Source organism: Oncorhynchus tshawytscha, linkage group LG18 (assembly GCF_018296145.1).
Source record: "Oncorhynchus tshawytscha isolate Ot180627B linkage group LG18, Otsh_v2.0, whole genome shotgun sequence".
Classification (NCBI taxonomy): domain Eukaryota; kingdom Metazoa; phylum Chordata; class Actinopteri; order Salmoniformes; family Salmonidae; genus Oncorhynchus; species Oncorhynchus tshawytscha.
In genome coordinates, this window is record NC_056446.1 from 32,798,404 (window position 1) to 32,811,123 (window position 12,720).

General features: G+C 40.8%; 1 protein-coding gene across 3 annotated transcripts in view; it reads left to right on the plus strand.

The window, feature by feature from the left end:
- The window catches only part of LOC112217896 (protein yippee-like 5), a 19,509-nt gene continuing 6,789 nt past the window's right edge, over nucleotides 1–12,720 (plus strand). The window contains exons 1-2 of one of the 3 annotated variants that reach the window (XR_002948530.2): nucleotides 1–151; nucleotides 5,552–5,755. Coding sequence is in view for 1 of the 3 variants with exons in the window: in XM_042300961.1 (XP_042156895.1) it covers nucleotides 5,577–5,751 (175 nt within the window). In the remaining 2 variants the exon portion in view is untranslated. The other 2 variants (XR_006079285.1, XM_042300961.1) reach the window with 2 other exon arrangements.

The window sequence follows — 12,720 nt, forward strand, 5'->3', positions numbered from 1 at the left end:
CGGATGTTGATACAGTCTGTGGAACAGCTGTGAAAGAACAACAAAGGTGACGCGACATCGACAGGGTCGACGACAAAAACAAGGGGGAAATACAACGAAGCAGGTTTTAACATTCGTGTAGACACAGAACTCCGAAAATCACAGATTCACGGTGAGAAAAAGTTGGGTATGCATTGTGTCTTCGACATCAACATACGTGATGGCTTTGTATTATAAGGTTAGCTATCACACATTATAGACATAATAGATTCATACCATGCGCTTGCACAGGAGTTGAACAGGCTTCCTGTTTAGATTAAGCCACTGCAGAGTCGGCGCGAGATATGGCTCGGAAAAAGTACCACAGTCCAGAGGTGAGAAATGCGTTGTACCATTACACCAACTGTTACACCAAGGACGGCTAGTTTTTAAATGACAGAAATACACTTTCTTTAGAAAATGTGGTGTGTTTCCTAGCTTATCTTAAACTATTTATAGTTGAGAAATAAATTAGTGGCAGTGACTGCAGAATTCATGGTCAGAGGTGGGTAGTAACTCGTTACAAGTAATGCATTACATGTACTTAGATACATTTGAGGTACTAGTACTTTTCTTTTACTCATGCCATTTCTGAAGGAAGTAACTTAACTCGTTACATTTTACCAAATAATTTCAGTTCAATATATTTATATTATATCATTGTTGTCAGATGGAAATCACATTGAATGATGAGGTTCTTATTTTATTAATCGATACAATTGGTTCCCCTATGTGTCTGTATGAACATGTCACAACCCCTTGACCAATGAAATGTATTTAAAATAGAACGTCATCAAGTCCGTTGGCTCTCGTTGTCGTCAACCCCCCTTTAATTACCGTCTGCCTTTCTAATATGATATATTTCTAGAGTAAAATAAGTATTTCTCGGATGTAATTTTGCTGTTGAAATTGTGTTTTGATGTGAGTGCAAATGAAATGGCTAGGAAGCTAACTAGATAGTAAGCACATGTTATATAATGAAAAATCTCAGGAAGCTTTTTGTGCCATATTTGTTTATTTTATTTACAGCGTGTAGCGACAGAACCGAGGGGGGAAGAATGAAGTGGAAAGGAACGGCTCGGAAAATAATTACGATGGAGCGTAAATGAGTCTCTTTTTCCAAACGTAGTTAAGCCAAAACCACACCCATTATCCAATGGGAGCGTTCGACTACGCGTGACGCAATCAGCTAAATGTACCTAGACTACTTTTTTATTTTTATTTTTATTAACAACAAATCAATACATAAATCACATGAGGGAACACAAGCATACATAGATTACAAACAATAGACAATCGAGCTAGGGGTGGGGCTGGGGGCGGGGCTAGGGGGTACAATATCACATTACAATTACACAAGGACCTTAAGGGACATGCATATACTTACAATTCTAACAGCTTTTTTGTTAGTATAACATTTAACCGTCTTAAAATACAGTTCAATTTCTTTTTGTAGGGTACGAAAATGTGGTTTTCTGTTTGTAAATTTACATTTGTGTATATGAAATTTGGCCAAAAGAATAATGACATTAATTACATAAAAATGATTCCGCTTATTTCTATTGTATGTAAAGAATCCAAACAGTACATCTCTCCACAATAGTGTAAAATCTTCATAAATGTGTTCAATTATAAACCTACTGATGTCTTGCCACAGTTTTCTTACATGCATACAATGCCAAAAAAGATGCAAAACTGTTTTTGGGTGGTCATTACAAAAGGAGCAATTTGAGTTGATGTTTTCCTTAAACTTCTTCATATAGTGGTTGGCAGGATAATACTTATGAATAATTTTGAAGGAAACTTCCTTAATTTTGTTAACAAGTAGGTATGTGTGTGGCAACATCCACATTTTTTTCCAACAGATATTATCAATAAATCCATTCCAATAAGGCATGACATAAGGTATAGATACAACATCCTGCTGAAACAAGGATCGTACACTCTGTTGTTGAATGGACCAAAAGAGAAACAAATCTTTCCTACTGATGAGTCAACAGGGTCAATAGAAGGTAGGCTCTGAGGGTCAGGTCTTGAGACGTTCCTGAATAACATAGCAACATCTGAGGGAATGGCATCTAAAACAATTGCAAAATCTTTAGGTGTTACAGGGACCTTGTAAAGTGATAAGAATTCTTTATAAATGAGTAAAAGACCCTCTGCATTTACCAGTTGGCTCACCAATAGGATATTATTTCAGAACCAATATTCTAAAAACAGAGAGGTATTTTTATACAATATATCCCGATTATTCCATATATAATATCAATGTGGAGAAAAATTGTGTTTATAAATTAAGGACCATGACAAGAAAACTGCCGATGAAAAGCAGAAAGTTTCACGAACTTTGTCAATATTATAATTGCAAAACAACATGAAGTTAAGGCCACCAAAAGTAGAGAAGACATGATGAGGAATAAAATTCCAGATAGAAGTGGGTCTTCTTAGGAATTGTTTTATCCAATTGATCTTAAAAGTATTATTTAAAGTAGTAAAGTCCAGAAAATTCAGTCCACCATACTCATAAGTGTTCATTACAACAGTTTTCCTAATGTCATGGGTACGGTTTCTCCACAGAAAGTTGAAAAGCATCTGGTCTATCTCCTTGCTTATTTTACTGTCAAGATATAAAGATAGAGCACCATATGTTAGTCTAGAGATACCTTCAGCCTTGGTTATTAGGACTCTACCTTTTTAAAGATAAGTCCCTCTGTAGCCATTGATTTAGTTTCTTCTGGGGTTTTTTAATAAGAGGGTTAAAATTTAGTAAACCTCTAGACTTCTGATCCTTTGTAATGGTTATGCTTAAATATATAAGTTCTTCTTTTACTGGAATACCATAATATGAAGGTGTCACACAATCTTTGACAGCCATGAGTTCACATTTATTAATGTTAAGATATGGACCAGATGCTTTGGAAAAGGATTGTATCACATTGATCGATATGGGAGTTTGGTTAGCGTCATTCAGAAAAGGTATAGTATCGTCAGCCAGCTGGCTTATAATAATTTCTTTACCAGCTATGGAAATACCTTGTACAGAACTACTATTTCAAGAATTTGCAAGAAGTTGGGTGATTAATAAAGACAGGTACAGAGAGATAGGACAACCTTGCCTAATTCCTCTCTTTAACTCAAATCTAGGTGAGGTGCCATATTTCAATTTGATAGAGCTGTTACCATTTGCATAGAGAGTCTTAATAGCCTTACAGAAAAAATCCCCAAAGCCAAGTCTCTCAAGGGAGTGGAAGAGAAACTGATGCTCTACTGTGTCAAATGCTTTATAAAAATCTAAAAATAATATGAAGCTATCCTCAGTTATTAGGTCTGAGTAGTCAAGTACGTCTAATACTAGTCTGACATTGTTAGAAATATATCTGTTCCTCATGAAGCCAGACTGTGTTTCATCAATGATTGCATCCAGAACTTCTTTAATTATTTTTGCAAGTAGTAAGGCTAATATCTTATAGTCATTATTAAGAAGACAAATTGGACGCCAGTTATCGATGAGCAGCACTTCTTTTTTAGGCTTAGGTATCAGTGTTATTAACCCCTGACTCATTGTAGGAGGGAGAACATTGTTTTTAATACTCTCTAAAAAGACTTCAAATAGGAAGGGAGCTACTTGTTCAGAAAATAATTTGTACAATGCTGATGTAATTCCATCAACACCTGGTGATTTATTGTTCTTTAGATGTTTGATAGACTCTATAATCTCTTCAACTTTGATGGGTTCATCACACTGTTTAGATTCTATGTCACTGATAGAGTGAACATTATTCAGTGAGTTAAAAAACATATCTGGATTCCTGACTACTACTCCTAGACTACTTCATCTTAAGGATCCGACTGAAATTTTGCGCTACGTGATATTCACTTCCGGACTTGGAGACCGTGCGTCTTTCTTTTTCCCCAACACAGTTAAGCCAAAACCACGCCACGTTATTCAGATAGGCTATCTACAATGCTATGAGCGCTCCAAGTCCGGAAGTGAATATCACGTTGTGTGAAATTTCAGCCCCCGATTAATAACATTTGCCCTTGTATTTCAATATTTGAAAAATATAATGACATAATGTCCAATAAACGCTCAAAGACAGATTCAGTGGCCGTAGCATAGTATTCGACTGAATGATTAGCTAATAAATATGAAAAATTATGAATAATAAGCATAATTACACTTTACATCCTTACCTTGGAAGACCACTGTCTCTGTGCCGATGGCCTGTGAGCGAGACAACGCTAGCTAGCCAATGGGAGCGTAGTAGAACAAAAGATGAGTTAACTATGGCAATTGATGCAGTATCTGCACGGTTTGATTATTTATTACTTACATGATTCTTACCTTGATGTTTAATTCCATGCTGAATTAGTCTGATTTGCATACTAGTAACAGGATTGATAGTGAAATGTCAATATTGATTGTTGGTTGGCTGTTGAAACACTTACCTGATCCTTGTGGATATTTAATTCTTAATAATAAAAAAATCAACATCACAATTGGTTTAAATCTTTTTAGTACGCATTCACCATCACAAGTAATTAAAATTCTATTGTGAAATTCATTTTCATTAATGCTATTGAAATTGTGAAATTATTCCAATGTCTTAAGTACTGTTTTATGAAATTGAGCACATTGATAGATAAAGTCAACTTTGAATAATTTACAGCCTACCTGTGCTGAGGACATCTGAAAGATGATGCTGTTAGGCTTAAATAATACATGCATGTCTATTCATTTGCAGTAAGTTATACAAAAAAATGTTAGATGTCACTCACAATTTACCATAGGATGTAAAACATGACCAAACTACATTTGTAACTAGTACTTAATTCATTTTCTGACTGGATACTTTTTTACTCTTACTTGAGTAATTTCTCGTGATGTAAAGTACTTACATAGTACTTTAAAGTTTTTATTTAAGTATTTATACTTCCCCAAAACGTCACTGCTCTAGAGGAGATCTGCATGGAGGAATGGGCCAAAATACCAGCAACAGTGTGTGAAAACCTTGTGAAGACTTACAGAAAACATTTGACCTCTGTCATTGCCAACAAAGGGTATATAACAAAGTATTGAGATAAACTTTTGTTATTGACCATTTACTTATTTTCCAACATAATTTGCAAATAAATTCATAAAAAATCCTACAATGTGATTTTCAGGATTTTTTTTCTCCTCATTTTGTCTGTCATGGTTGAAGTGTACCTATGATGAAAATTACAGGCCTCTCTCATCTTTTTAAGGGGGAGAACTTGCACAATTGGTAGCTGACTAAATATTTTTTTGCCCCACTGTATGTGTGTCTTTGTGAGTAAATGTCTTATGTGAACCAGGCCCGTAATCATTTGCCTAAACAGTTGCAAAACAAGTTTCTATTGGACAAATTCGGGTAGGTCGCTCCCTGTTTCGTTTGCTTCCTATGAGCCATCCCCACCTCACTGCTCTCCTCAGCTGCTGTGTGTGAATGAGTGTCATACATGAATTTCCATTTTTTTTTAATCTAGATTTTTTTTTTCTCCTTTCCTGAAGGTTGGTCACTGCTGACAACACCACTATGGGAAGGATCTTCCTGGACCACATCGGTGGAACATGCCTGTTCTCCTGCACCACTTGTGACACCATCCTGACCAACCGCTCAGAGCTCATCTCCACAAGCTTCACTGGCACAACGGGCCGAGCCTTCCACTTCACCATGATGAGCCCGGTGATAGTCTACTACTCCTACTACAGTAGGTACGCTACATGACCAAATATATGTGGACACCTGCTTGTCGAACATCTCATTCCAAAATCATGGGCATTAATATGGAATTGGTTCCCCCTTTGCTGCTATAACAGCCTCCACTCTTCTGGGAAGGCTTTCCACTAGATGTTGGAACATTGCTGCGGGGACTTGCTTCCATTCAGCCACAAGAACATTAGTGAGGTCAGGCACTGATGTTGGGCGATTTGGCCTAGCTCGCAGTCTGCATTCCAATTCATCCAAAAGGTGTAGTAAGATGGGGTTGAGGTCAGGGCTCTTGTGCAGCCCAGTCAAGTTCTTCCACACCGATCTTGACAAACAATTTCTGTATGGACCTCACTTTGTCCACGGGGCATTGTCATGCTGAAACAAAGGGCCTTCCCCAAACTGTTGCCGCAAAGTTGGAAGCACAGAATCTGCTACAATGTCATTGTATGCTGTAGCGTTAAGATTTCCCTTCACCAGAACTAAGGGGCCTAGTCCAAAGCATGAAAAACAGCCCCAGACCATTATTCCTCCTCCACCAAACTTTACAGTTGGCACTATGCATTGGGGCAGGTAGCTTTCTCCTGGCATCCGCCAAACCCAGATTAGTCCGTTGCACTGCCAGATGGTGAAGTGTGATTCATCACTGCTCCAGAGTCCAATGGCGGTGAGCTTTACAACACTCCAGCCGATGCTTGGCATTGTGCATGGTGATCTTAGGCTTGTGTGCGGCTGCTCGGCCATGGAAACCCATTTAAGGACACTCTCGACGAACAGTTCTTGTGCTAACATTGCTTCCAGAGGTAGTTGGAACTCAGTAGTGAGTGTTGCAACCAAGCACAGACGATTTTTACGCTCTGCGCTTCAGCACTCGGCGGTCCCATTCTGTGAGCTTGTGGGGCCTAACACTTCGCAGCTGAGCCGTTGTTGCTCCTAGACGTTTCCACTTCACAATAACAGCACTTACAGTTGACCGGGGCAGTAGCAAGGCAGAAATTTGACAACCTGACTTGTTGGAAAAGTGGCATCCGTTGATGGTGCCACGTTGAGTCACTGAGCTCTTCAGTAAGGCCATTCTACTGCCAATGTTTGTCTATGGAGAGTGCATGGCTGTGTGCTCGATTTTATACACCTGTCAGCAACGGTGTGGCTGAATTAGCAGAATCCACTAATTTGAAGGGGTGTCCACATACAGTGCATTCGGAAAGTATTCAGACCCCTCCACTTTTTCCACATTTTCTTACATTAGACTTATTCGAAAATGATTGAGGGGAAAAAAACAATCTACACACAATAACCCATAATGACAAAGCGAAAACTAACATTTTGCTAAACTATTAAAAGAAAAACATACCTTAGTTAAGTATTCAGACCCTTTGCTATGAGACTCGAAATTGAACTCAAGTGCGTCCTGTTTCTATTGATCATCCTTGAGATGTTTCTTCAACTTGGAGTCCACCTGTGGTAAATTCAATTGATTTGGAAATGCACATGCCTGTCTATATAAGGTCCCACAGTTGACTGTGCATGTCAGAGCAAAAACCAAGCCATGAGGTGGAACGATTTGTCTGTAGAGCTCTGAGACACATTTGTGTCGATGCACAGATATTGGGAAGCGTGCCAAAAAATGTCTGCAGCATTGAAGATCCCCAAGAACACAGTTGCCTCAACCCTTTTAAATGTTTATAAGTTTTCAACCACCAAGACTATTCCTAAAGCTGGCTGCCAGGCCAAACTGAGCAATTGGGTGACAAGGGCCTTGGTTAGGGAGGTGACCAAGAACCCAAATTGCTCTTTGGGAATGGGATAACCTTCCTGAAGGACAACCATCTCGGTAGCACTCCACCATTCAGGCCGTTATGGTAGAGTGGCCAGACGAAAGCCACTCCTCAGTAAAAGGCACATGACAGCCTCTTGGAGTTTACCAAATGGCACCTAAAGGATAGACAGAGAAACAAGATTCTCTGGTCTGATGAAAACAAGATCAAACTCTTTGGCCTAAATGCCAAGTGTCACGTCTGGAGGAAACCTGGTGCCATCACTATGGTAAAGCATGGTGGTGGCAGCATCATGCTGTGGGGATGTTTTTCAGCGGCAGGGACAGGGAGACTAGTCAGGATCGAGGGAAATATGAACGGAACAAAGTACAGAGATCCTTGACAAAAACCTGCTCCAGAGTGCTCAGGACCTCAGCCTGGGGCGAAGGTTCACCTTCCAACAGGACAACGACACTATGCACACAGCCAAGACAACGCAGGAGTGGCTTCGGGACAAGTTTCAATGTCCTTGAGTGGCCCAGCCAGAGCCTGGACTTGAACCCGGTCTAACATTTCTGGAGAGACCTGAAAAAAGCTGTGCAGCAACACTCCCCATCCAATCTGACAGCGTTTGAGAGGATCTGCAGAAAAGAATGGGAGAAACTCTCCAAATACAGGTGTACCAAGCTTATAGTTTCAAACCCAAGAAGACTCGAGGCTGTAATCGCTGCCAAAGGTGACTCAACAAAGTACTGAGTAGAGGGTTTGAATACTTAGGTAGATGTGATATTTCAGTTTATTATTTTTAATACATTAGCAAAAATACAAAAGTAACAGTTTTTGCTTTGTCATTATGGGGTATTGTGTGTGTGTGTATATTGATGAGGGGGGAAAAACTTTCTGAATGCACTGTACTTTTGTATGTTTTTTTTATATATATTTTTTTACATTTCAGTCATTTAGCAGAAATTTGTATCCAGAGTGACTTACAGTTCATCTTAAAATAGCTAGGTGGGACAACCACATGCCACAGTCATAGAAAGTAAGGGGGGTCACATGCAAGTGTTAAGTTGTTATTATTATTATTTCTTCAGGGGGGGGTCAAGGTGAGTAGGAGGATTATTTAAGATATGGTTTGAAGAGGTTTCAGATGTTTTAGGAAGATGGGCAGGGACTCTGCTGTCCTGGCTTCAGGGGGAAGCTGGTTCCACTATTGGGGTGCCAAGAGACCTGAGGTGGCAAAACGGAGTGTTAGGGTGTAGGATCTGAGTATAGCCTGAAGGTAGGGAGGAGCAGATCCTGTTGCTGTTCCGTAGGTAAGCACCATGGTCTTGTAGTGGATGCGAGCTTTGACTGGAAGCCGGTGGAGTGTATGGAGGAGCGGGGTGACATGGAGAACTTGGGAAGGTTGAAACCAGGTGGGCTGCAGCATTCTGGATAAGTTGCAGAGGTTTGATGGCACAAGCCAACCGCGAGTTGCAGTAGTCCAGGCGGGGGAGGACAAGTGCCTGATTTAGGACCTGCAACATTTCCTGTGAGGTAATCTACGGATGTTGTAGAGCATAAACCTGCAGGAGCGGGTCACTGCTTTGATGTTTGCAGAGAACGTCAGGGTGTTGTTCAGGGTCATGCCAAGGTTCTTTGCACTTTGGGAGGGCGACACTGGAGTTGTCAACCAGGATGGAGAGGTCATAGCAATCAAATCAAATTTATTTATATAGCCCTTCGTACATCAGCTGATATCTCAAAGTGCTGTACAGAAACCCAGCCTAAAACCCCATAGCAATGATAGTAGAGACCATGTGAGGATATGACGGAACAGAGTGACTTGGTGTATTTAGAGGAGAGGGCCTAGAACCGAACCCTGGGGGACACCAGTAGTGAGAGTACGTGGTGCAGACACAGATCCTCTCCATGTCAACTGGTAGGAGCGGCCTACTAGGTAGGATGCAATCCAAGAGTGTGCAGAGCCTGAGACGTCAGCCCTGAGAAGGTGGAGAGGAGGATCTGATGTTTCCAGGTGTTGAAGGCAGCAGATAGATCTAGGAGGATGAGAACAGAGGGAGAGTCAGGAGGGTGAACCTGGATCAGGTTGTCAGTCAACCTATCAGGGTAGTTACAAACAGCACAGGAAATACATGATCAAACATGTATTGATCACATTTTTACTAACGCTGCAGATATTTGCTTTAAAAGCAGAATCCAAATCCATAGGATGTAGTGATCACAATATAATATCCATATCTAGGAAAACCAAAGTTCCAAAGGATGGGACTAATATAGTGAATAAGAGGTCACACAAGAAGTTTTGTAGTGATTCATATGTTGTTGATGTAAAGAATATTTGCTGGTCTGTGGTGTGTAATGAGGAGCAACCAGGTGCTGCACTTGACGCATTTATGAAACTATTTATTCCAGTTAGTAATAAGCACCCACCCATTAAGAAAATTACTGTATAAGCTGTTAAATCCCCTTGGATTGATGAGGAATTGAAAAATTGTATGGTTGCGAGGGATGAAGCAAAAGGTCTGGCAGCCCAACTAATTGGCAAGTGTACTGCAAATTTAAGAAATCATGTGACTAAACTAAATAAACTACACTATGAAACAAATTATGTAAAGAATGATAGTAAAAAAAAAATGCGGCACATACAAAGCCAACTCGGCTCCTTCATTTATTGAATCAGATGGCTCATTCATCACAAAGCCCACTGATATTGCAAACTAATTTAATACATTTTTCATTGGCAAGATAAGCAAACTTAGGGATGACATGCCGGCAACAAACACTGACACTACACATCCAAGTATATTGGACCAAATTATGAAAGACAAGAATTGTACTTTTGAATTCCGTAAAGTCAGTGTGGAAGAGGTGAAAAAATTGCCTATTAACATTGACAAGCCACCAGGTTCTGACAACCTAGATGGAAAATTACTGAGGATAATAGGAGACGATATTGCCACTCCTATTTGCCACATATTCAATTTAAGCCTACTAGAGAGTGTGTGTGCCCTCAGGCCTGGGGGGAAGTTAAAGTCATTCTGCTACCCAAGAATAGTAAAGCTGGCTCAAATAGCTGACCAATCAGCCTGTTACCAACCCTCAGTAAACTTCTGGATTTTTTTGTTGTTGACCAGATACAATGCTATTTTACAGTAAACAAATTGACAACTGAATTTCAGCATGCTTCTAGGGAAGGACACTCAACAAGCATAGCACTTAAACAAATAACTGATGATTGGCTGATAAAATGATTGTGGGGGCTGTCTTGTTAGACTTCAGTGCAGCTTTTGACATTATTGATCATAGTCTGCTGCTGGAAAAAATGTGTTATGGCTTTACACCCCCTTGACACAATCTCTATTGCACTCCACACTGCCCTTTCCCACCTGGGCAAAAGGAACACTTATGTGAGAATGCTATTCATTGTGCATGCTCAGTCCCTTCCTGTACTCCCTGTTCACCCAAGACTGCATGGCCAGGCACGACTCCAACACCATCATTAAGTTTGCAGACGACACAACAGTGGTAGGCCTGATCACCGACAACGATGAGACAGCTTATAGGGAGGAGGTCAGAGACCTGGCCGGGTGGTGCCAGAATAACAACCTATCCCTCAACGTAACCAAGACTAAGGAGATGATTGTGAACTACAGGAAAAGGAGGACCGAGCACTCCCCCATTCTCATCGACGGGTAGTGGAGCAGGTTGAGAGCTTCAAGTTCCTTGGTGTCCAAATCAACAACAAACTAGAACAGTCCAAACACACCAAGACAGTCGTGAAGAGGGCACGACAAAGCCTATTCCCCCCTCAGGAAACTAAAAAGATTTGGCATGGGTCCTGAGATCCTCAAAAGGTTCTACAACTGCAACATTGAGAGCATCCTGACTGGTTGCATCACTGCCTGGTACGGCAATTGCTCGGCCTCTGACCGCAAGGCACTACAGAGGGTAGTGCGTACGCCCCAGTACATCATTGGGGCTAAGCTGCCGGTCATCCAGGACCTCTACACCAGGCGGTGTCAGAGGAAGGCCCTAAAAATTGTCGAAGACCCCAGACACCCCAGTCATAGAATGTTCTCTCTACTATCGCATGGCAAGCGGTACCGGAGTGCCAAGTCTAGGACAAAAAGGCTTCTCAACAGTTTTTACCCCCAAGCCATAAGACTCCTGAACAGGTAATCAAATAGCTACCCGGACTATTTGCATTGTGCTGCCCCCCCCACACTACCTCAATCAGACTGACTAACCGGTGTCTGTATGTAGCCTCACTACTTTATATAGCCTGTCTTTTTACTGTTGTTTTATTTCTTTACTTACCTAACAACTTTTTTGCACTTGGTTAGAGCCTGTAAGTAAGCATTTCACTGTCTACAACTGTTTATTTGTCACGTGCGCCGGATACAACTTTGATTTGATAATGTGGATAAAAGAGTTACAGTTGAAGTTGAAAGTTTACATACACTTAGGTTGGAGTCAATAAAACTCGTTTTTCAACCACTCCACAAATGTCTTGTTAACAAACGATAGTTTTGGCAAGTCGGTTAGGACATCTACTTTGTGCATGACACAAGTAATTTTTCCAACAATTGTTTACAGACAGATTATTTCACTTAATTCGCTGTAACACAATTCCAGTGGATCAGAAGTAGGTACCACGTTCATCTGTACAAACAATAGTACGCAAGTATAAACACCATGGGACCACACAGCTGTCATACTGCTCAAGAAGGAGACACGTTCTGTCTCCTAGAGATGAACGTACTTTGGTACGAAAAGTGCAAATCAATCCCAGAACAACAGCAAAGGACCTTGTGAAGATGCTGGAGGAAACAGGTACAAAAATATATTTTTCCACAGTAAAATGAGCCCTATATCGACAAAACCTGATCGGCCACTCGGCAAGGAAGAAGCTACTGCTCCAAAACTGCCATAAAAAGCCAGACTACGGTTTGCAACTGCACATGGGGACAAAGAGTGTACTTTTTGGAGGAAGGTCCTCTGGTCTGATGAAACAAAAATAGAACTGCTTGGCCATAATGACCATTGTTATGTTTGGAGGAAAAAGGGGGAGGCTTGTAAGACAAAGAACACTACCCCAACCGTGAAGCACGGGGGTGGTAGCATCATGTTGTGGGGGTGCTTTTTTGCAGGAGGGACTGGTGCACTTCACAAAATAGATGGCATCATGAGGATGGAAAATTATAGGG